The sequence below is a fragment of the Maylandia zebra genome, linkage group LG10 (genome assembly GCF_041146795.1).
Source record: "Maylandia zebra isolate NMK-2024a linkage group LG10, Mzebra_GT3a, whole genome shotgun sequence".
NCBI lineage: Eukaryota > Metazoa > Chordata > Actinopteri > Cichliformes > Cichlidae > Maylandia > Maylandia zebra.
In genome coordinates, this window is record NC_135176.1 from 16,693,201 (window position 1) to 16,719,175 (window position 25,975).

At 39.0% G+C, this 25,975-nt stretch overlaps 1 protein-coding gene across 1 annotated transcript in view; it reads right to left on the reverse strand.

Moving 5' to 3' along the window:
* mtnr1bb (melatonin receptor 1Bb) overlaps positions 1-15,924 on the reverse strand; it is a 54,012-nt gene extending 38,088 nt beyond the window's left edge. The window contains exon 1 of the mRNA XM_004550047.4: positions 14,775-15,924. Coding sequence (XP_004550104.1) covers positions 14,775-14,982 — 208 coding nt within the window. The 5' untranslated portion in view covers positions 14,983-15,924. The remainder of the gene's footprint in view (positions 1-14,774) is intronic.
* Positions 15,925-25,975: the final 10,051 nt, after the last annotated feature.

Genomic DNA, 25,975 nt, shown 5'->3' on the forward strand with positions numbered 1-25,975 from the left:
CTTTCTTATTCTCATTTAAAATGTCAAGCTTTTAATAAATAATTATCTGACACCCAAAGTTTTAATTTGATGCAAAATGAATAGAAGTCCATTACTGTATATAGTAACTATTAAGTCTAATATATATACCCTAGTAAGCTATAGTACTTTTTCCTTTGGGAAGGTACCATCTGTGCAGTCTGCAATTTTGTTGAAGAAAGATGTTGAATCTATTTAATATTTCTTGAAAAATAATTGATTTCTGTGCATTTTTTTCACACTGCATCAAATTAAGGTTGATTACGTCGATTAAGCATCATGAGGTGGAGCGTGAGGGGTGGTTCCCTATTTTTTATTTATTTATTTTTGTTGTTGCTGGGAGTTGGAACCCTATTAGTTAGGTTGCTTAATATTTATGCTAAGTACTCTTTAAAATACCAGAATAGGGAGGATGGTGTAGGTTTAAGTTTATTAGATTGATCAGTATTGCTGAACTATGAAACATTTTTTTTGCATACAGGTATAACAGAATAGCTTTAGTGTAGTTGTTGTTTTAAACTTGAGTATGAACTTATACAAAATGCAGCAAGATATTTAAAAAACAGTTTTGTTGATTAAAAAACACTATATCGGATTCATATCGGTATCGGCAGATATCCAAATTTATGATATCGGTATCGGTATCGGACATAAAAAAGTGGTATCGTGCCATCTCTAAAGACACAACCTGCACGTCTAACCAACGTCCAGTGTTAAGTAGGTAACTATTACTGTTTACTATGTGACTGCCACTTCAAATATTACATTTTCAAAATATTCAACATATTGGTTGTTTCTATTTATTAATCGTATTGCAACTTTTCCTGTCCCGGAAACCAAATCTGAAGAGCTTAGTTAGAACTACTACTGTTGTTTATTCACAGACATGACAGAGACATGTTTCAGTAAGTATTGCTGGCTATTAGTCTCCTCTATAAAGAAAAAAATATATGACGTAAAAAACAGAACATGTAACATGTCAGAGGCTAGGGGAGCAGACATGTAGCTGCCAACTGTTTTGCAAAACCGTCAATCCAGCTCAAGGCAGATAAAATCTTACTGTTAAGTTGTACAGTGAGTGGCATATGAAGAACTCATAGCACATGTCCCAAGCCTACAAATAATGTGTGTATTAGATAGTTTTTGCTATCCATTGGTAAGCTTTTGTTTGAATGTGGAGATGAACTCAGATCAGGACAATTCACATTCAATATGCACTTTGCGGACGTTTTGCCTCAGGCAAACCAAACCCTTCTTACCTCCTACCCCCTGCATTTCAAATGCACAACACAGACCCTCGTCCATTCCTCCCTCTATTCCTTCACATTAAAAATGCTGCTGTGCTCGGTCTAGTGGCACATGCTGCCAGGCTTGCCGTGCAGTGAGGTTTAACAGCAAATACACTTCACTCTTCCACTAAATTCATGCGGCATTTGCAATAGTTTATTGTAGAGTTTGGAAATCAACAATGGAGGCAGTGGGATGGGAAAAATCTTCAAATTAGACTGTTATATAGGATTATACTTATATGTATCACAAACACAAAGCTACGGTGGGGGAAAAAAGCATTTACCTTCCAGAAGAGTAGATTCTAAGTACAACACTATACCTGTGATTTAGTACATTTACATAGTGGACCCACATATTGCTGCGATTCTGTGGCTTAGTGGCTTTTCTCCTGAGTCCAGCACACAGACATTAAGTCTGGTTAGTCCTAGCAGATTGACCTTTGAAGTGCACATTGAACTGTAAAGCAAAGCAGATGATTAAATCAGAAAGCTGTCTTAGCTTATCATTTTAACAGTGAACACAGAGAAAATAAAAATCAGGATTACCGCTGCACTGCACACATGGAGAAATGCCTATTGACATTATTGATTATGAAACCACAAAAGAGAGTCTTTAAGGCACAGCCTCTTTCATTATGTAAAATATTGCCTTTGTCTCTTCACATCATTACTTACAGGATTACATCCAGTTGACTGACTGTAGCCTTTGAAGGGCTTTAATTTCTCTGGGCACTTTTGTGTTTGATCAGAAAACTTGGCATTTTGGATACCCAGCATCTGAGTACTCGAACTGTCTTGTAGCAGCTGCCAAGACATACCCGAGCTGCGAACATACTCTGATCATAAATTGTGGAATGGAGGGGGGGTAAACACGAGAGGACATGAAAAGCGATGCTTGTTGTTGTTTCAAATAATGGCTTAAAATACCCTTGATGCTCAACTGTGGCCGTAATGTGATTTAAGTGAGATGCAAAAGGCCTGAGGACAGCCTGACGTGCCCTGGCAAATACATGTTTGAAACTTGTTTAAGTGGACACAATAGAACAACAATTACCTGAGTGAACAAATGTCTTGTTCGCTCAAGCTCTCGAGTCCATTCAGCTGCAAATGTGAAAAGTACAAAGGAGAAAGTTGAACAACTTTAAAAAGGTGAACATGACGAAAAATGAATTTATGTATGAAATGAGATATTCACATTATAACTCTGGAACCTTGAGAATCTTTAACTAGAGTTTGAAAAAGACTAAACTATGCATGAGTTAAAATCAATGAGTTTTGATTTAGTATTCAATTCTCGGTATTTGAAATCAATCAGAAACAGTTTCAGCTTTCTTTACACATACCTCTTTAATCAGTGCTTTCTTTCAGGAAGAGGCTGATTATATGACCTCCTCTAACAAGATATATCAGAACCGCCGCACTGTATTAAACATGACTTCAGGGTTTAACGAAGAGAAAACGGGTTAAATAAAAAACACTTTTCCTTTTAAAATTTTGTTTGTAGCAAAGCACTCTGTATCATAAATACCAGCACCGGGGTTTACTGCTTTGGAAACGGGTAGATGTAATACATTTTAATTTGTGCATTTTGCTATGATACAAGTTGTGCTATTAGGGATTTTAGTTATTTTTTAATTTAAAAAAATTACCACTTTTATATGGACACAAACTCTTGTATTCATGTGATATTAGATAAAAGCTCTCCTGGATGAGTGTGCAAGGATACACAGAAGCCTTGGTGTGTCCTGCAGCGGTCTGGGCTTGATTCTGCCTCAGGCCCCTTGCTGTATGCCACCTCCCCTCTCTGTCCACCTACCTTTTCGCATGTCAAACAAAGACTCAAAAGGCTTCCCAGCCACATTTAAAGTCAGTATCGTGTTTTTCACACTTGGCCTTTTAAGCTTTTATGTACACTGACCATGTTTATCTTATTCTCTGTAGGGCTGCTTCGACGTGCGGATTAGAAAGAGGCGTCAGTCCCCCTCCACTGTCTCCTTTGCTGCCACAAACAAACATTTTGCCTGTCTTGTTTTGAAGTTGCTTGCATGAATACAGTTCTGCACATCCCTGTAACACCTCCCTCCTTTATCCTATTCTCATTTTCTCATCCTAGATTGCCCTTGATTTTTCAGGGCTTCTCTGTTTCACCTCCCTCCTCTTTTCGCTTCCTTTCTCCTCCTTCTCTTGCAGCAAATCCCTTGATTCTTCCACCTCTTCACCCACTGCTGCCTGAAGGTTTTGAGAAATTGTTACATAATGCACTTCAAATTATCACAATGCATGCATTATGGATACGGGTGGGGTGGGGGGTAGTGATACGGCAGACACTACAGGATTTGATAAGGAGTAAAGCAATGAAATTACCAATCACTTGCTTTGCAGATTAAATGGGTCAACCTATCATGTTCATGGTTATTGAGATTAAAGGAGATTGTTCTGTCAGTTGCTGCGTGCGCGTGCGCGCGTTCATGCAAACTACTGAATCATCCCCCATCTCAGCACCAAAGTACTGATAACAGCTGGGTGATTCTGATGACACATGACAGTAGTTCTTACATTGTCTTGGCTGCGCCTGTGAAACACAACATCACTCTCCTACTTTCCATAGCAAGGGATTTCAGTCCTGTTTGTCTCTTATATAAACACTGGGCTGTCTTTCTGTATTTCATAGTCCGTGTCCTTATAATTTTTCTGTTTTTGAGCTCTTTCTAAACCGCTCTTTCCTTTCGCATCTCTCTCTCTTGCTTTCTGTCTGCTTGCTGCTCTCCATCTAGATGGTCTGAGGTCCTCCTGTTTCCTTTATCCAGCTGTCTGCGTTCAAGGGAATTATGGAATTCATGCTTCACCCAAAAGAGACAGGACAGTGCCTGGGCACAGCTCTGGCAGAAGTAGATTCCCAGAGCACTTAATGCTGCAGAAAACATCCCCAGCAGTCATGTCCAACCTTCACTTCTGCCTAAATACTCACTGAGTCGGACAAAAAAAAAGAAAAAAAGAGAAACAGAGAATCCGAATGATGAAAGAATTATATGCCAAAGCCCAGCACACATACAGAAAATCCCCCGAAGCCCCATAGGCACTCTTTTTCTGTGCATTATAGATCAGTGGTAACTCAGCTCCCCTATGGATTCTACTTGAAATTACAGCCTATAGGCTTAGTGGCTAATATTTGTCACAATGGGATGTAAGATGCATGTTTCCAAATAAGTTAATATAAAATAAACAAATTGTTGCAAATAAAACTAGCAACAGGGCTTTGCACCTAAAATCTTCCTTTAATCATTTTGAGCTACAGTTTAACATTGCCCCATTTTCATCTCTGTTATCGCTACCTCTCTGCCTGTTTTTCACCATCTCCTCTGTTGTACAGGTTCCATTAGGGTGGTTGGGAAAATGCTATGAATCTACCTTCATCTGTCTGCCTTTTCAGAACTTTCTTTTTTTCTTTTTTTTCTTCTTTTTTTTAAATCTGTACTCCAGAAAGCTGAGAAAGCTTTTCAGGATTAAACAAAATCTGACTGAACTGACAACCTGTTCAGCTTGCTTATCTCCTGTTTTGATTTTAATGAATTAAAATCAAACACCCAAGTGCCCCCATGGCAAAAAACCTTGGTTGGATGCATAAATTATGAGAGGAACGAAAATGAACCAAGGATCTAAAGATGCCTACTGGGTCTTGTTGGAAAAGATGGGCCTAACTACTGTATTTTTTTAAAGCAACGAATGGAATATTAAAATCTATATAATCTAACAAGAGATGAGATGCTGGACCAGAGTAAGGGAAGTTTTAAGTAGCTAAAATTTTAGGATAGAAGTTAAACTGCATACTTTTGTACGTTTGCTATTTCCCTGGAGTGTAACTTGACCATCAGGCTTTTATATTATTGTTGCACTTTATATTACAGCTTGGTAATGATGTGGTAGTAGTGGAAGCAATATTTGTTATAATATTTGTAAGTTATTACCACTTAAATACCAATATATATAATAACCAAATAATGACAAAGTAATAGTAAGTCTAGTTTAACATGGTGAGCATTTTGTGGCTAACTGAATCTTTTAAGCTGGAGGAAGGAAGAATTGTTTATGTAATTAGCAGAAAATTAACCATATATACATTCACAGATGCTTAAATTCAATTTATCACTCAGTAACACTTATATTATGTACCCTGATTACTTTTAGAGGGAGACTGCACATTTACAATGTTAGTTTTCTACCAAAGGTCTTCCAGGTAACAAGCTTCATGGTAATAAGCCACAGCATTAATTATAATATTTAAACTGTTATGCTCAAATTGAAAGGTTACTGGGGACAAAATGCAGTATTAATTTCAACATTAAAATGTGGTAACACAATACAATTTTTTAATCATCGATTATTACTTTGATATTACAACTTTATTACATACATAAATTCTAACTGACATCGCTCTTTATTGCTTTATTAAATAAACATACATTTGTTTCAACATTATTTCTCTAGGTTCTGACCCTGTATCACTCAATTAAATAATCTTCTATGTAATATTATTCTATTAAAACCATTTTTGTTATAACTTATTTCCATGTTATTACCTTCTTGTTTCCACCTTATAACCCCACTAATAGCACATCATTGCTGGGCTGTAACAGAAAGTGTTACCTATCTATGGGTGACATTATACATTGTTACCTTGGCCTTAATAGCTGAGTTAGTTATTATATGTGATCAGAGGCATCACAAGTTCAAAATGGCAAACATTTCAGTTCATTACCAAAAAGCTTGCTGTGTGTGAGGTGAGACCTCTACCATGTCCAAGTTTCCACTCTACACAAGTAAGAATGTACATAGTGTTCTTCACAAAAGTCTGCTAACATGAGTGTGGAAGCAGTAGGTTATGGTTAAGAAACAAATGAAGCAGGAAATAAGGGTTATAATGAAGGGTCAAGCAAGTGTGTGTGTGTGTGCGTGTGCGTGTGCGTGTGTGTGTGTGCCTGCAGTTATTCAAAAATGGTTATATTACATTTTCATATCTATTCTAAGTTGGATGATTTATTTTGAAAATAACTGAATGCGTCACTGTGTGTTCATATATCTTAGCCTAATTCTCAGCATTTATCAAACAAATCACTTGTGAATGCATAATGGAACTCTTTTACTTTCTTCTTTGTACAAAAAGGAGGGATGTCAGTCTCAGTTCTCTTAAAATCACCGTATGCCATAGCTGTTAATAGCCTATTGCTCAGATTGACATTAAATGCTCATCTGGTAACAATTACCAGTATAGACAGGACAGCAGGACAGAGTTAATATTCAGAGAGATTGTCTGCAATAGTCTGCCAACAGCTGTATGTCCTGTCAAAATGTCTTTGCACAAGACAAAGAAATCCCCCATACTTATTCAGTGGGACACACTCTGGATTAAAGTGTCAGCTGAATGCCTAAAAATGTAAAGATGTGGAGTGTAGACTTGGGAACTGTCCAATAAATTAAAAAGCTGAGGTTGTCCATTAGCAGCTTAACAGAAGTTCTCTCTCTGTCTCTCATCTCATTTCCTACGTCATTCATGCAGACCTATTTGCAAACTTCTCGGACAACTCATAATCACTACATAGAGCATCTGCGCACCCATTTGTAGCCAAGTCCCTAACCATGGCCACAAAAACCGGTCAGCTCCAATGTCAGGAAGACATTTGCCTTTGCAATCAAATTGTCTTAAGAAGTGTCTGAGCTTTCAAAAGTATCTCACAAGAGTAATTGTAAATTTACAGGCTTGACATTTCTCTCTCTCTCTGTTAAAGTCATTCCTTAATCATCTTTTTCATGTCTTATCACTGTGAAAACAGCCAACTACATCAAAGCTATGACAGAGAAGTAGTATAATTAAGAATAAGAGTAGATCCAACACAGACAAACAGAAAGGCATAGAGTATATTGAGAGGTGGTTTGAATGCTTTAGCACCATTAAGAGCGGAGGGGACCAAAAGACCCAAGGCCATTCTCAGTATGGTGTATGCCAAGTTCAGACTGGCATTCTTGGAACTTCAAGCTTGATGAGTTCAGCTTGGGAGTCCAGACTCCCAACAACATAGTGGTGAAGTACTCTATATGCAGTTGGAACAGCAGTGCTCTCGCTGACATTTCTGGCTCAGATGGGAGGCACTAGACTGCACTGCACAATTTGTTCCCAAGCTTTCATCCTTTTATTTCCTTAATATTATTTACATCTGGGTTTTTATTTCAGTAAAAATTCTATTCTTCATGGCCACGGATCAACCTTGCATAAATCTGTAGATTTGTTTCCGCACATAATATTTTTCAGCTCTTATAATACATTAAAATCAGGAGACATACTTGGCCAGCTCACAGTTTTTTCATGTGTGGTACAGTGTTTGAAATCATTGTAATGTTGGAAAATGTTTTCTTATTTCAGGATTTGTAGTTCATCTTCATTCATTCAGTATTCAGGTATACAAACTTGCAAACCACAGTGCCATTTATAAATGTAATTGCACATATAGCCTTTGTATTCATGCATCCCTTAGCAGCACGCCCGAACTTCCCTGTTTCACCATCAGCATTATGCAGTCACTGTGGTAGTCCTGGCCAGACCCATGCCAGAAATCCTGCACAATTCATTTTGGTTTCATATTGCCAAAAGTGTGTTGCCAATATTCATAAGGCTTCCTTTTATGTGCCCTTTGTGCCATTTTGTAAACAATGGCTTTCTTCTTGGGCACTGAGTATAGAGGTTGACTTCACACAGTGTCGACAAAATACCAATTCCCACAGTCCGAAGCACCTGCCCATGAATTTTTTGGATTCAGGGTTGTGTAAGCAGCAAATTGTGTGTGACAGCATTTTTAGTGAACAGCCTCGGCACCTTCTGGTAGCATGGCTGTTCTGGCTTCTGGTATCTGGCTCCCTGATAAGTCACCTTAGGTGACTGTGGATCTCAGGAGCTGTCCAACCATTGGCAGAGGCAACCATGATGTGATGTTGGAAAATCTCTAATTTTTTCACGACTGATATTCCATCTTAATTTTATTCAGTATTCAGGTATACAAACCCGTATACCACAGTGCCACTGAAAAATGGAATTGCATGCATGTCACACATGGACAAAACATCCTCACACTTTGCTGATGCATTTATTATTTTTAAAGCCATTATCATATGAGCTACTAATTCAGTGATACAGTAAATATGTGGAATCAAATTGCAACATTTATAAGCTGTACTTACAGAATAGCAGGCTCCATATTAGTTCACTCTTTCATATGTAACACATGTTAATGTATGAGTTATGAGTATGCTGTGACCATAGCAGACAACTTTCTTTTTCAGCATCTGATTTACTGTTTATAATTCTGCTTTTTCAAAAAGCATCTAGACTGCTGTCATGCTGTCTGTACTCTTACTTGACTGCTGTGCAAAGGTAAATAAAACTCATAAAGGTAACCTGCCTGTGTTCACCTACATTCATTTCAGATTTCCACAGCAGCCATTAGTTTATAGTGGGATACCTGTCTACTCTGGGTACGGAGGTTTTAATCTAACCTGGATACAGCTGCAAAATAAGAGCACCTCATTCATACATTGATTTGGACTGTACTTACATGTGCACACTTTTAAATGGACACTGAAAAAAGTTCACAGGAGCACAATTTCAGACAAAAACACAGATTTAGACAGAATACAACTGGTTTTCACAGTTCGCTTCGATGTTTAGAGGTAGACTGAAAGCAAATTGTGTAAAACTTCACTGGGTAAAGTGTGTTTTCTTCCCCCAAGTATTAACTAAGGAATACTTAAGCATTATATTTGTGCAAGCAGTGAGTTTTAGAACGTAGCAAGAGAGGGAATGAGAGAAGCAGGAGGAGATATGATGTAAATAAAGTCTCTTTGAAGAGAGTCTCTGTAATGTGTGATCCTGTCTAACACTCTTTGAAGGCTTGCAACACCTAAGTGCCTTCAAAGACAAATCTCAGGCGACAAAAGCCTCTGCCCCACACAAGTACAGCAGGCGCTTTTCCGTGCAAACACACACATTCCTACAAAACTGCACAATATTACAGTTGCATTTCTAGTTAACTGTATTTTCCTGAACAAGTGATTTCATATGAATAAAAACTTTTGTTTTACTGGCTTGTGATTGTGTGCCTGTGGCACCTGCTTGTCCATGCACAATAGCCAATGATGAGAGGGAGAAACTTTAACATGGAGGTGCCTGAACAGACAAGACACAGAGATAATTGACAGGAAAGAAGTTAATGCGCAATCACTTCGCATTCCACACACGGACTGGTTGCATGAACAATGTGCTTCCAAGTTCTGATTTGTATGAATAGCCGATATCTTGATGCCTTTTCAGCCAAAGAATAATGAGTCTCTACTATTCAATTTTCTATGGGGATGCATACATCATATACGTGGGTTGGTGAGAGCTAGTCGTCAATCATCAACCAAGCATCTTATGAAAAATTACTCTCAGCTGTCAGTATACTTTGTTCACTGCCACAGGGGAGACTTATGCAAAGCCATGACAACAATGGTGAGCAATCGTGCGCTACCCTCCTGCTCCTGCTGTGGCTGTGAATATACCACTGTTAGGTCAGGTGTTTTCCCATCTAAACTGTCGAGTGGGTTATTTCAATCTACAGAAGCCATCCTTCGAGTTCACCATCGTGGGTTCAGTGTGGTTTTTGAACTGCTGAGTGGGCTGTCTCAGTTGAGAGAGATCAGCTTTAAGGCAGAAATATGCACATGCGAGTGGCCAAAAAGAAGAAGAAAACAAAAATATATGGGAAGACTAACCCCTACCATCCAAGTACATCTTGAATAGAAATTAGAGATGGCACGATACCACTTTTTTATGTCCGATACCGATACCGATACCATAAATTTGGATATCTGCTGATACCGATATGAATCCGATATAGTGTATTTTTTAATCAATAAAACAGTTTTTTAATATCTTGCTGCTTTTTGTATAAGTTCATACTCAAGTTAAAAAACAAACAAACACTAAAGCTATTCTGTTATACCCAGTGTTGGTCAAGTTACTTGAAAAAAGTAATCAGTAACTAATTACTGATTACTTCCCCAAAAAGTAATCCCATTACTTTACTGATTACTTATTTTCAAAAGTAATTAATTACTTAGTTACTTAGTTACTTTTTAAAAACATGATTTACAACCTGAAGAGGTGATAAAGCGATAGATCTTTCAGCCCAATTCTACTTTTTCTACATAATCCATCATACAAAATGTAATCAAATGGAAAAGTGTATTTTTTTAACTTGTTTTATTAGTTTTAATCTTTTAACTTTATGCATCAAGCAAAAATTTAATTATATGCAACATTCTCTGACTTGAATAAATTAGTTTAACATTTAAACCTATTTTCTACACATTCCAGCACATAAAATAAAATATTTTGTGTGTTTACACTCACTCTTTCAAATAGATGCAAGTAAAACACAGCAGAAAATAAATAAAGTCAAAGACTCAGCGGTCCTGTTGCTCTATTTTCACCTGTAAAGCAGGACTTCGGTAGGCGGAGGTTTACCCTGGTGCAGGTGTGCCGCGGTCAGTTGAAGAATCCGCGAGTTTCTCTGTGAGTTTCCCATTACGTCGTTGCGCACTCGGTGCTTGCTTGGAAGTTTAGGGGTTTTTTTCGCTGTAAAAAGAAGTTTTCTTCCCACGCACGATGGACACTAATGTTTTTGTCACTTTTTATGGAATCAAACTCAAAGTAAGGTCAGTACTTCCACGCTTTAAACGCTGCACGCTCATACTCTCTCCCACAATCGATATGTGATCCACTGTTGATCTGCACACAGCTGTTGTCACTAACGGCGCACTCGCTTACGTCACTGTCATGAGACATTCTCGCAAAAAATCACGGTTTTAGTAACGCAGTAACGCAGTGTTACTACGGGAAAGTAACGGTAATCTAATTACAGTTTTTGCAATAGTAATCCCTTACTTTACTCGTTACTTGAAAAAAGTAATCAGATTACAGTAACGCGTTACTGCCCATCTCTGGTTATACCTGTATGCAAAAAATACACTGCACCCAAAATATTTCATAGTTCAGCAATACTGATCAATCTAATAAACTTAAACCTACACCATCCTCCCTATTCTGGTATTTTAAAGAGTACTTAGCAGAAATATTAAGCAACCTAACTAATAGGGTTCTAAAACTCCCAGCAAAAAAAATAAAAAATAGGGAACCACCCACCCTCCACCTCATGATGCTTAATTGACGTAATCAACTATAATTTGATGCAGTGTGGAAAAAAAATACACAGAAATCAGTTATTTTTCAAGAATAATTAAATAGATTCAACATCTTTCTTCAACAGAATTGTAGATTGAACAAATGGTATCTTCCCAAAGGAAATAGTACTATAGCTTACTAGGGTATATTGGACTTAATAGTTACTATATACAGTAATAGACTTCTATACATTTTACATCAGATTAAAACTTTGGGTGTAAGATTCGGATAATTATTTATTAAAAGCTAGACATTTTAAATGAGAATAAGAAAGAAAAGTATGTCTTTGTGCCCCCTTTTCCCTGTTAATGCCCTATCGGCCCCCCTGGCTAAACTTTGCTAGATCCGCCCCTGCACAGTTACCAGCCGTCAGCTACATAGAAAAGGATCCTGGTCTAGAAAGTAATAATAAATAGATTCTAACAACAGCTTATCAAGCTTAAACGTGCTGCTGTTGTTCAGTCGCTGGTTTCCTCTTTCTGGGGCGAAGTGAGCAATAAACAAACAAGAGAGACGGACTCGTGACAGAAAAGCCGATCAGCTGATCATTGATCAGTTTCGATTGAAGTAGCAGCAGGAGAGGGAGGGATGGAGAGAAGAGGCAGTTGCTCCATATATGGGTTGTTAAGCTTAACGCTGGAATGCTTTACAAACATTCAGAGATGAACTTACACACTTGCTTTACTTCTCTCTGGGATCACTTCCTTGGAGATGAAATGCCGGATTGCTAGCGAGGCTACAAATACACACAGCCGCTCTATCACGTGACCCGTACTGCTGCGATGTGCTACGGTTATGAGCCGAGTTACGCCATGTCGCAAGTTTTGTGAGGTGCTTTTTTGATATTTAATGGATCGATTACATTTTTTTATTTTTCTCCGATATCCGATCCAGTAATTTACGTCAGTATCGGACCGATACCGATACGTAACATTGGATCGGTCCATCTCTAATAGAAATTAAGCAATTTTTAATCAAGCGTTTGATATATTGTCTTATGCTAATGGGTGTATATGGGGAAATTGCTGGCATGTGATTAATCACAAGATGTGCTGATTGTCCTTGTACAAGCAGTTGTTGTTGTTGGAATTGTAGATGCGCATTTTATACAATTAAAAATTGATCCATTTGGTGGGATCATGCCTCCTAATCCCCCTTTTCCAGAAGATCCAAGCCATTTGAAAGCCTATATGAGAGATTTCCACTGGACAAATGACAGTTAATGTTTTATTCTCACTGGGGGCACTTGACTGCATGCACTCACTGCAGATTTTCTCCTAAGTGTACACCAAAGACTGATCATGCTTTATATTCAAAAGGGTTCCATCAAAGTAATGCCTGAGTCACTGTGGGAAAACAGCAGAGATGAAGATATCCAACGTTTTCTGTGGTTACAGCAGCAGCCAACCTTTTCTTTAATAGGCTATAATCTCTGTTTTAGTCTCTCAACAAGTGGGAAGCCTTCTTTTTGATTATCTAAATCCTCTGAATGCTGCTGTCACTGTGTGTAAAGTTTAATAACATAATGATTATGAGGATATCTATAGGTCATGTCTTGCTAAAAGAAATGATTCATGCTGGCACCCGACTTGTTACTTCTTAATTTTCTGAATTCTGCTTCTTGATAGCTTCAATAAATAAATAACCTTGATTAGATTTAGCGCTATGAATCCAATGAACCTGACCTAAACCTCTATTTAAAAAAATTGAACCTGAAGACAGGGTTGCATTCAAATGCTCCAGTGATCACTGTGTATATCTGAGTGAAAGAGAATACACCCAAATGGAATAAAAAACGTCTTCATGAGAAGCCCTCATATCCACTCGTGGATGTGAGGGCAACTTCATTACGTGCTTCAATGAAAGTTTGTAGTTGCTTTGATAAATCCTAAGGGTTTTTTTCCTATTGACTAATAAGGGGGAAATGAGTCCTGGTTGCTTCCTACTGGCTGAAAAATAGTTGCTGATTTACAGATTATGCAAATAAATGCATACTTCCTGCCCTAATTGTTGCCTGATAAAGCACAAAATAGCCAGTCAGCACTGTGTGGCAGACTTCACTGCATAAAATATCCATCTTGGCAAGTTTTTAATCTCAGTCTCGTTCTTAAGCATTTTTTAAAATTTCCATTAGAATAAAATATTAGTTTTCAGTTCACAAAAGAAGCATCTCAAGCTTGTAATAAATATGGAGAATTAGGGAGAAACCCAGTCACATTAAAAGTTTGAATGAGTCACTAAAAATTTGTAGTTATTCATTTCATTTATAATTGGATGAATTAGAGGTCCAAGAGTACTTTTGTCCTGCATGCAGAGGCGCCTACATTCACAACAAAATAAGTTCATCAACACCATTATAGCAAGCTTTTCAGAGGGACTCCTCTGCTTATTAACCAGCCCTTTCATAGTAAGTGTGACTCAGAGTGCTGGTGAACTTTACTATAGTAGAGCGTGTAAGTGTGGGAAAAGTGGGATGCCAGACTGTCAGAGTAGCTTTAACAGTGCAAGCTATCAATAAGAGCTCCAGTGGCAGCTTAATTCATCTTACACGACATTTACTTGAACACACTATTCCCTAACTTGAAGCACAGGTGAAATCTGTGCCTGTATCATTTCTGTGCCCATCTGCACCTACTGTAAGCATCCTGTCCATGTGCCTGGCAGCTTTTAATCAGCATCAATGTATTAACTGAGCTTTACCAAGATGTTTAATTTGAAATCAAGTTAAAAATCCAAAAGAATCAGGTTAAATTGGACAGTACCTAATGTGAGTTCAGTTTAGTCACTGATTTTTTATATTTTTCCTCAAGGTAAGGCACATAAAATGCACAGTTTACTAGAGTAATTTCTTTTGTTGTTGCTCTGATGACAGTGGCACGGAAAGGCTAAGTGCGCTCTGAGGTCAATAGGTTAATAAAGAAATGCGCAGAAGTAGCCCGAGATTAAGAAACGTGCGGGGTGAAACAAAAACAAGATTTTATATAACCAGTGTTCACCCCCGAGCAGATGTCACACTCAGCATTGCCTACGTAACCTACATCATTATGCAAACTCTCGCTAGACTCCAGTAAGTTGTATCTTTTCCATCTGGGTTAATGGCGAAGTATTGTTAGTTCTGTGATCACTGATCATGTGGTTTGACTTTGTCCGACCTTTGCGTCCTTTCAGACTATCGGAATTGGGGGAAAAACTCCTACCCGCGTTCCTCAGCTTGCGGTTCCTGAACACCGAGATGATCACCAGCAGGTTCCCCAGCACGTCAACCACCGTGGTGAAGATCAAAACACTGGCCAGGATTGCAATGACCCAGGCGGGGCGGGCGGTCCCCTCTGTGGCCAGGGTGCGATCTAGCTGCCCCAGCCGTGGCTCTGTCCGGTTCTTTACAAGTGTTAATGTGTCCGGCATCACTGGCCCACAGCCCGAGCTGCTTTTGAATCGCCGCTGTAAATTTATGTCCCGCAGGTACCGTCGGTACCGGCGTGTCCTAAACGAAACATTAAGCGCACCCTTTCGAGTTCCACAAGAGCCCAACGAGAGTCTGCCACTTAAAGGCGATGGGAATGAATTGCCGGGCTATTGTGCGGGAATCACGTGTGGCATATAAAGTTACACGTACTCTCGGCTCTTTCTTATGTTCGCACAAAAGTCATCCATCCACGTGCCACGGGCAGCTCGGACACGCGGCGGTTGCCACACCTTCTCTCTGGCAATGAATGCAAATTATTTGTCGTTCAGAAAATAGTCCTCCAGATAAGGTCCAGTCCATTCATATTTTAAATCTCCATCCTCGTCAAGTGTCCCCGGGTTGCTGGCTGGCATCTCCAAGTCTCCTCCTGCATGTGCCCACGCGGGAAAGAAGAAGGCTATTTCTTCATATATATATATATATATATATATATATATATTTAAAAAAAATGCCAAATCATCGCACCGCCGGCGGAAACCTCATTTAATTTGCTGTTCTGGGAACACACGCGTGAACAAATTGCCTTCCCTGACCGTTTGTGTTGTCCTTGCCATGCTCTGAACTACGACGCAAACGGCGCTGTCCGTGGCGAGGCGGCACTGTGGCAAAACATCAAATCCACAGACTGAGCATGAGGAAGACACGGCTTCACAAACAACGTTTGTGCCTTCCACTGGGCTTTATGCGCATCTCCATTTCTCACACCTCTTGCCGTCTTTGACTTTCACTCTTCATCTCCTAACCTACTTTGCCGAGGCATGCGTGAAAACAAAGATTTTCCCTCATTTTCCCCTCTGCCTATCCCCAGCGTGACATCCCAGAATCTGTCTTTGATCTCAGCACAAAGCTTGGTTATGCTCTAAGTGTACACACAGCGGTGGGTCGGCATGGGAAGTCCAGTCAGCACACACAGACTTGTGTGAGGCATGCGTCGTAGGCAAACGACAAATTTGAAAATGTAATGATTGTTTTTTCTTTGTCCGAAGTTATTCGTGTGCAAGTACAAATATGCTGTTGGCTTTTGAGGTATTACAATTAGCATTTCCATGCAGCTGGAGCCAGGCTATATAATTGAAGCCTTTCATTTGCAAATACGGTGCACTATTGATTGAACCAATGTCCTTTAGTAGTGTCTCTACTGAGTGCCACTTATGGACTAAGCTATAATTCACTTTGTGCACAGTGCAGTAACAGTAAATGGAGGTTGCAGGCTAAACCCATTCATCCTTAATAACACGGGTAACAGTGCAGTCAGTCTCTCCATCAGATCTGGTGGATTCATATGTCATCAATACTTGTGGTGACACATTGAGGACAGTGCCATTCCACTTGTTTAACTCTTCACTGCTGGGCGAATGGATGACTCTGATGTCCTCAAGCACAGCAGCAGGAACAGATTAGAGCAGCCCAGTGTCATCCTCAAAGCAGTATGATGAGTTCCACATGAGCCTGATGTGATGACCAGGAGACAGACAGCTCTGGCAAGCGAGGTCAGGGCACACAATCATACGCTTTGAGTATGTGAATAAACTTGATAGAAGGGACAGTGACTGAATGAATTTATAATATTACTCACACCAGGAAAAGAAAATCTATAGTCTTGATGGTACAGACCACAAAACATCTAAATCTGCTAATTGAAACTGCAAATCCCCGATAAGACTGCGCTGACTGTGCTTCACAGACTTCGGAATCTCAAGCTAATGTATTACAGTGCTCGTCTGCTTTGAAGGAACTTTTGATAATCTTAAGCACTTAAAAAATAATAATAAAAAAAAACTTCAAGGCATTCTTAATTACAAGGAAATCTCCTTTATCAGCACAGCACGGTGATGTGTAACCTTAAACCTCTGAGTTTTGTCATATAAGCCTTTGAGTAAAGAAAACACTAAGAAAGGCTTTTAAGGTAAAAATAAAAATAATAAATCCAGGATTATTAAAGAAGCAAGAAAGAAAGAAAAAAATGCAAGTACCCTACAATTTATAACCCTATCTGAATCCATAAATGGTCCTATTTTGATATATACTCTTTAGAAAAAAAAAGATTTTTAGCACTTACTTATGGCAGTGTACCCTAATGTTATGGGAATAAGCGCAGAAATGAGGATGTAGATGAATAATGTACTGAGAATCTCATCAAAGAAAGTGGGTTTTAGCATAGCCCTCTAGAAGAGCCAGTAACATACAGTAGCGTCTCCATATGGCCGTGTTCTTTGTGCTGTACTCTTCATGACAACATGGCTTATTAATATTGATAACGCAGTCTTTGCTAACACAAGCCACTGTTCCGCAGAGAGTTTTCTGGAAATTACCAGATGGTGCCATGAAAACAAGTGTCGGAGGTACCAGGTGTAAAGAAAAGAAAAGGCATAGAGTCTATACTTTATGTTGTTTTGAGAGTTATTTAAATAAATATAACAAGCGTAACCATAATTGGATTGTATTCATGAGTATAAACAATCTAATCTTTGAGTAACACAACTGACAACAGGTTTGCAGGAAGCGCTGCTACATTCATTTAACAACAGAAAACCAAAAATATATACACCAATATATATATATGGTTGTGTGTGAACGTGAACAAATGCAAAAGAAAAATGGAACATCACATTTTCATTTGCAGGGTTATGATGAAATGAATGTAATATACATGAAAATCAAGTGAAGAGAGATATATAATAAATCTCAATAATAAATCTTTAAAAAAAACGCAAACGCATAGTGAATTGCTGTATGTGTGACAAAGTTCTTGCAAAGTTTCATTGGCCCAAACAGTTCGGGTACATACAGATACTGAGCATACAAACATGTCATCATTATATTAGGATGGGACTGAAAGCTTTTTGTTGTTTCCAAAACATTTAAAGATGTGGGAACATAAAAATAGCCAAACTAGTCTTCAGTGTTTTTGAGAACAGATTTGGAGATCTAAAATTTTGGACTCACACCTGTGGTCCCAGAGGATGAATTTCATCGATTTTGCAAAAAAAATTCGATTGGAATTTTCACTAATTTTTGACAATTATTAAATGCATAAATTAAATTTTAAGTTTTCACCTATCACTGAATTTGGTACAGGCAGTAATGGTCATTAAAAAAGACAAATATTCACAGGTGTGGCTGGTTATTATTATTATTTGTATTTTTCAACTATAATTCATAGGAAAGATCCCTCCAAAGACCTTTTAAAAAAAGAGCTATGGGCTCATAAGCTTAAAAATCCTGTATGAAATTTAGTGGAAACGGCTCCTGAGCCAAATAACACGTAAAGAGATTTTGGTACAATCTGGATTTGGAATTTATGCTGTTAGATTATCATTTTAAACCACAGCTTGAAAACTGGAACTGAGGCAAAGGTTAAACTGGAAGAGGTTGACGTTTTTACTTCACCATTATTAATAAGGTGTTAGCTCGCCTTTTGTCTTCTACACATGTTTCTGTGTTTATCTTATTGTGTTTTTATTGTTCTTACATTTGAATTGTCAGATGAACTGTAAAGGTTCCTAGCAAAGGCATTTCACGCTTTCATCGTTTAACAAGGGCCTAATAAAAGTCTTAAAGTTGCAGCAAAATCAGCAAATCTTGATGCTTATTCTGCTGGCATAAATAAAAACCCTGATGATCAAAGAACAACACAAGCCAGCCCTTTTTCTTAGCTAAATCAGATCTCAGCAATCTTAAAGGTGACAGCGTACCAATTCCTTAGAGCCAGAGAAGATAACAAGCTGAGCTCTGAAGCCCATGATGCAGCCATATTTCTCAGCAGCTGTTGATCCATCATTCTGTCTCACCTCTCTTTAAGGCAGCAGTTTTTTACAAGATCAGAACAAACTGAGAAGTGTTGTAATGCAGTCCAACAGCTTAACACTGAAGGCCCCTGCATATCAGCATATTAGGGCTCGAGCAAAGATGAATGAAGGGTAAAAAAAATATATCCCGGAAAATGGGATTCAGCTTTTTCTGTGGTCTTTGTGTAGTTTGCAGTAAGTGGCCAAGAGAGGGAAATCTTCCCCGCCAAAGAAATGTCCCAAAGTTTGAGGCAATTACTGCATTTTAATGTTGTGTAAATGTGACATAATCCGATGGTCTTTATACACTTTCATCACATAAGGAAATCCAATAAAGGACATGAAGTGCATGGTTAACATCCCTGTCTCGCACATAGCAGTTTTGCAGGCATATGCCAGCGGATTGCCTTAGTAATAATCTCTTAAAACAGCAGGGGGAGGGCAGTGATGGGATAGAGCTGGTAAACAGCTTCCTACACGGCCGAGAGCGGCTTTCTGATGTGAATTCGTATCCCCGCACATGTGCATAGACGTCACCTAGTCCCACTCCATTTCCCCTCTTCCCCTTGTTGCCTTGTTTTAAGCGTGCAGGCATGTTCTGTCAGATCATACTCATATTATTAAAGTATATAAAATACATGAGATGAAATTGCTCCAGACACTGACTGCGTTTGTAATCACTGTGGTCACGGGTGGGTTTGCGTGCAGGTATGTGTCTGCATGCTGGTGTGCACACGTGTGTGTGTGTTGGTGCATGCGCAAGTGTGTTTGTGTCTCATCAGAGGCAGATGTTAGGCACATAGATTAGGTCTGGCCGGGTGTGTAATCCCGGTGTTACTGAGAAACAGCGTGGATTTATAATCACCCACACAGCTACCCCTCAATAAGCAAGAACTGGGGAATGGTAATCTCTCGTATTTTTCCCACTCCTCTACTCATCTCTTGCCTTTCTTACACGGTCTATCTTTCAATCCCTTTCTCCTTTATGTAACATCATTTAATCCTTCTGTCCATTTCTTCTCTTCCCTGCTGTGTCCAGAAAGATCATGAAGAAATTCATTGTTAAAAGAAAAGGAGCAGAAAGGAAAGGGAAGAAAAATAGGAAATGTTGGAGTAGAAAGCGGTTTTAAGTGGCTTAGCTGACTTTGTGGTATAAATGCCAGCTGGTCCAATGAAAAGCCAGCAGAGCTAAAGGGACTGGCAGGTCCTCATCAGTGTCCCCTGATGCACGATGAATAAACACAACAGTCACTTTTTGTTTATTTTTCTATGTCTTGTTTCCCTCACACCCCCTCATGTTTGCCTTTAGTTTGACCCCGTGCCTGTCACCAGCGTGCTTGGAATACGCTAAACAAGTGGGATGGTTATCAAACAAGTTTGTCAGAGAGACAGTGTAAGTTATTGGAACATGTTGCACAATCCTTTGTCACCATAATTTAATGAGCTCTAAATCTGGACGAATAAACTGCTTGCACTGTTTCGCCTCTCTTTTACCACAGCGCAGGGACATTTGTGGTGTGTGTTTATATTCCTGTTGTTTATTCTCAGTACCTCATACTGAGCGAGAGGCAGTAGTAATGTTGTGCAAGGTTATGCACATCAGGGTAATGTCCTGTGGGTAATCACCCCTAAATTTTTTCTTCTTCCAGTAAAGACCTAAATTGAAAACAGGAAATAATTCAGAAAAAGCTGACGTACCACTGCCCCTTTTTAGAGACACCTGGCTTTCTCACCTGAGAAATGTTTAGCATATTATGCTAATTGACAAAATCTTATTTTCTGTTTTGCCTTGTTACGACAGGCAGGGGTAATAGAGGAAACATAAATTCAGGTGTTGTGATCACATTAGGGAGCAAAACAGGCTGATTATTTTTAGGCTGTAAAGTTGGTAATAGAAGTTTTAGAATGTCTCCCACAGTGACAAGTTTCATCAAGTTTTATGAACACACTGTAGCGCATAAATTTTTCCTGGGCTGAGGAAAATAGAGATTTGTCTCCCTTGAGTTCTGCCTTGTACCTGTTTGAGTCTTTTGTGGTTCATGGTTCCTGCAGGGAGAGAAAACAGAGCTGGAACAAACCAGGCAGCATTTAACTATGAGCTATTTCCATCTATTGCACTGACACAAACTGGCATTCACTAAAAGATATATGAATCGTTTCACTCAAAAATGATATTCTCAGTAAAAAAAAAAAAAAAACACTGGCAAAATGACTGCCTTCATGGAAACACTGCTATAGCTCTATATAGTAAAATGCACATGTTGCAAATACTCTTTCAAAGAAAACAATTTTAAGATACTCTTTCTTATTCTTCCAAACCTAAAGCACGCAGACATGCAGTCTTCCCAGATATTGTGCATAAAAGATGAATGTAGCTTTTGGGTCTGAAAAGTGAAGCCAGTGCGGAAGTGCCTTAAGCCTGCATTCTTTCTGTTAGCCAACACAGGGCTGGTTGTAAAAACTGAACGTCTTTTCCTAGCTCACAATGGGCCTTCGGTAGATGAGCATGCACAGCAATAAACATAACTGCATAAATTCTGCATGATAAAACACAGTGAGCAGTTGACCATCAGTGGAAATTGTATGTGATACATGGATTATAAGGTAAAACTTAAATTAACAATAAATAAAACAGCTGTACAATTTGATTAAATGTTAGAGTTATTTCACCAGGGACATCTGGCATCTGGTAAAACTGCCCTTAATGGGCTTATATTTATCTGGGGGGAAATATGTTTGCATTATTTAATGTACAAAACACACTGTTTTTCCCCCTCTGCATTGATGCAAGGATGTCCTTTCACCTTTATCCCTGAGTGGGCATTTAACATGTGAATCTTGCAAAATTCACACATCAGCCAAGACTTAAAGTGGTGTGAACGTTAATTTTGTCTGACAACTTAAATGTTGTAAAATCAGAACTTTAGCAGAAATGAGAAACGGACTGATATAAAAGTAAAGACATTTGTGGATCCCGTTTGTGTCACTCTTTCATGCCTGCACAGTCTAATGACAAGCAGAACAGGAAACTGTGTAATTGAGCACACAGTATAGGAGTTAAACAAACAGATGTTAACATTAGCTAGATTAGCTATGGTTGATACCTATGCTAAGCACATATTGGTGTCTTGGATGATGGGAGTGCTGAAATTGGACCTCTGCTGGTGCTGAGCTTAACATGATAAAATGCAGTGTATCACTTGGTTAAACAAATGAAATCCAGTCTAGGAGAGTCTACATGATAACTGAGAGTTTCCTTCAGAGCAATCAGACCATGCATTTGTGGTCAGAAGGTTAAATACACTGATGATGGACATGAATATTATGAAAAATGTTTAACTTTTAATGATTAATTTGAACTGTTCTTTTTCCAGGGTGGAATATGTCTACAGCATACATCTTTAGTGACTGTAAAAAGCATTTGCACTACTGATGTGCGGATCGATACTGAAATATCGATTCCTCCGATACCAGTCATTTATGTTCTAGAATTGATTCTCACATTAAAATATCGATATTTTAGTAATGTAGAGTAAATTTGTAGCTTATCATTAACAGGAACAGAGTGGAAAGAAACTATATCATTTGGATTGTCTACATTGGAAGGAACTACTTCATCTTCCGCCTTTAATAGTCATGTGCGAAATACGGCTGTATAAATGTGTCGCAGCCCCTTGGCGTGCGCACTCACAACAATGGCTGGGCGTAAATGGAGTCATGTGCGGATGTATTTTACCTCCACAAACAGCCAAGATGCGGTTTGTGATACATGTGGCAAGAAAGTGAGGTGTTGTGGCGACACCATTTACCTCGTCAAACACCTCAGAGTAAATCATATCACAGAATATGACAAGCGTATGTTGAGGCGAACTAAAGACGAGGAGGGGGACAGGTGCTGCTAGGGCGAGACAAACGACTCTCGAGGAGTCCTTTAGTGCTGCAGGCAGGCAACATGCTCAAATGGCGCACAACTTCAGTTTTCTGTATGATAATTCTGCATTATTAAGTGATAAGAACAAGTAATCTGACGTCCTGTAATCATTATGAAGCTATAATTTGAGGTACAATAAAAGATACAGTAAAAAAAAAGGTTTTGTACAAAGTATCGGTATCAGATCAGTATCGCCGATGCCACCCTGAATTATACTTGGTATCGGACCGTAAAGCAAATCAGTGGTGTCGCACATCACTAATTTGCACTCATTTCATTGACCAATATTCAGAACAATTGGAAAATCAAAACTCACTGAAGTGAATCCAAGAAGAATAGCAGACTGAACCAGTGGTCAAATTCTCTGAATTCTTCAGCTTCACCTCAAACTTCATTCACCATGTCTTTATACAACAATTTGCATTCAAGCATGAGTTATTAATAATCTCCGGCCCTCTTCCACGGTGTGTCTTTTGTCCTCTCCTAATCTTGTATTTCTCTTCTCATCAGGGTGCCTGATGCCTCCTCAACACCTGACACGAACCTTGTTGATCACTTAGCATGGGTCTAGCCTACTCTAGCCCTACCCTAGCCTACCCTTAGGACCCTTACTGGACAGACACCGAACTTGCAATCCTCTGCTCCAAAGGCGTGTAGTCTAACCACTACTCTAGTCTCTACACTTCTCCTCTCCTTATCCCCAACCAGTCACGGCAAATGGCTGCCCCTCCTTGAGCCTGGTTCTGCTGAAGGTTTCTTCCTGTTAAAAGGAAGTTTTTCCTTCCTACTCAACACGTTCTCACTCCCTAAGTTCCTCGGGAACGCTGCTGGACGTGACAAAACGTCAGTATACTACGCCCCGGGAGTGAGAACGGGCTGTCCTACTGTTGTCAAGTGGTTGCTTATGGGGGTGTTGGGGGGTTGGGGTTTTGATTGTTGGGGTTTTCTATGTATTATTGTAAACCTTACAGTATAAAGCACTTTGATGCGACTGTTGTAATTAGGCACTATATAAATACAACTGAATTAAATTGAATCAACCACTGGACAGTTGAAACTTGGACACAACTGAGTGTCCCAACAAGACAATGATCTCAAACAAAATCTGCTCTAGGATTGGATAAAGTAGGTTAACATTAAGCTTCTGGAATGGCCTTCCTCAAGCTCCGACCTCAATCCTATTTCATTCCAGGGTTAAAAGCTGTGTAGGTGCCAGGAAACCGACTTATTTAAATATCCAGCCAGAATTATGCCAGAAGCCTATTGATGGTTGCCAAAAGCATCTGGTGGAGATATAACTTTCTAAGGGATATTTAAACAAGTTTTAGTTATCATGTATGCATACATCTGAGCCTGTATGAATAGTTTTGACCCTGTAAAGATTGGAGAAAATCCCAAATTATTCCAAAATTGACTGATTGGTAAACATCAAAGACACCAAATTTTAAAGATCTTAATAAATAATTGGTATGGTATATTTAATTTTTAAGTTTAAGTGTTGCTGATTCAGCTGTTGTTTATATGTTAAACATGTTCACAGAGTGCTTGATTTGCTTTTTCCGCCTCAGTTACCATTTTGGCACTTGTAATGTTCCTACTATTTTCACGTATTAACATTAATTTAACTTTATAAATTCTGGTCTCCATGATAGTCACACAGGATGATAAAGCAGGGCAGGTTTTAGGCAATCCTCCCTTATGATTAACAACTGCAGTGTCCCTCAGTTTCTCAGTCAGATCGACCTCCACTCATCGTGTCTAATTTGCAAATACCAAGATGGTGACAGCCATAATTTTTTAGCTTGAGACTTGTAAATAGGACTTCACTAACCTGTGGGTGGCATCCATCTTTTATATACAGTCTGTGATGCTCCCTTTGTAACTTCACATTATCTCAGTGCATGCATACATAGCACCTACATATATATCTGTCACACATGAGTGGGTGAGTGGATAATCTTTTACTAAACAACTCTCTCCTGCGTGGCACTGCATCTAAAAATAAAAACATGCTATTTTTTTTGAGGTCATGTATATTGTGTTGAGCGACATGCAGGGGAAAAACATGCATTAATACTACAAAAAAAATGCACAGACACACATCACAACCCTTAATTGGCCAAAATGTGTTGTATGTGCCAGAGAAAATAAAACACAATCGGGGAAATGCCTGGTTGCCATGGGAATGCTTTCTGGCAGGTAGTCAGCTTGGTGATGTTTATACGAGGAGGCTTGGATGGCAACAAGGAGAAAGTCTGTGTATCAACTCCGCGGGGGGTCGGGAGGATAATCAAAAACCGCAAAGATTCCTTTGTGTGTGTCCTTGTTAGTTAGGGCCATAGACTGGCTGCCTTCAACCTTTTTGTCAACAATCAAGAATTAATTTCTTACCTTTTAGTGATGCAATTAAAGCTACTAAGAAATGCCACTCTACTCAACAGTAGGAGACCTTGTGACATTAAAGTCGCACTAATTTGGATCTTGTGCAGATGTGCATGCCCAAATACCCGAGGCTCTTGATGTTTCCACGTGTCCAAACCTTGTTTACCTTGCACTGGGGCTTGGTAGAGCTCTCAGTTCATTCTCAACCTGAAACAACCTGCACTTTAGCTCCCTTTCCTCCAGCTGAGTGCCCCTAAAAACAAAAGGGTTGAAAACTCTAAATGAGCATTTGAGCAGTCTGAGACCTGAGATTATGGTTTACTTACACATAACCACACTTCATTATCCAAAACTTTGTTTTTCTGTGGCAACTCTGTAACAGTATCAAAACTAGGGGAAAGGGTAATAGGTCTTCTTTTAGGTGTTTCCCCGATTGCAAATGCCAGATGTTCATATTTGATAAAGGTTTTCATAAAAAACATACTTCATTTGCAGATGGTAACTGTAATATTACTATTTTTAAGTGCACAGTAAAATTTTAAAATATACCCTTGCAACAATTCCCTGGCTCTTGTGCAGTGCCACTTTTCATGTAATACCACCTGCATTAGTGCACAAGGAACTGCACAGAAGCCTGAAAATTGTGCCTAATATTTTCTGGGCGCATTTTTCAATGCCCGAGGAACAGGACTTAAAAAATCTCCATGCAGACAGCCAAAGGATTATCTAATCACAGATACATGCCTTTTAGAGATGCACCGTCTGCATAATTTCATCATCGCAATGGGTCAGAATGGAAATAAACTCCCAGGAACAAAGAGTACCACACAA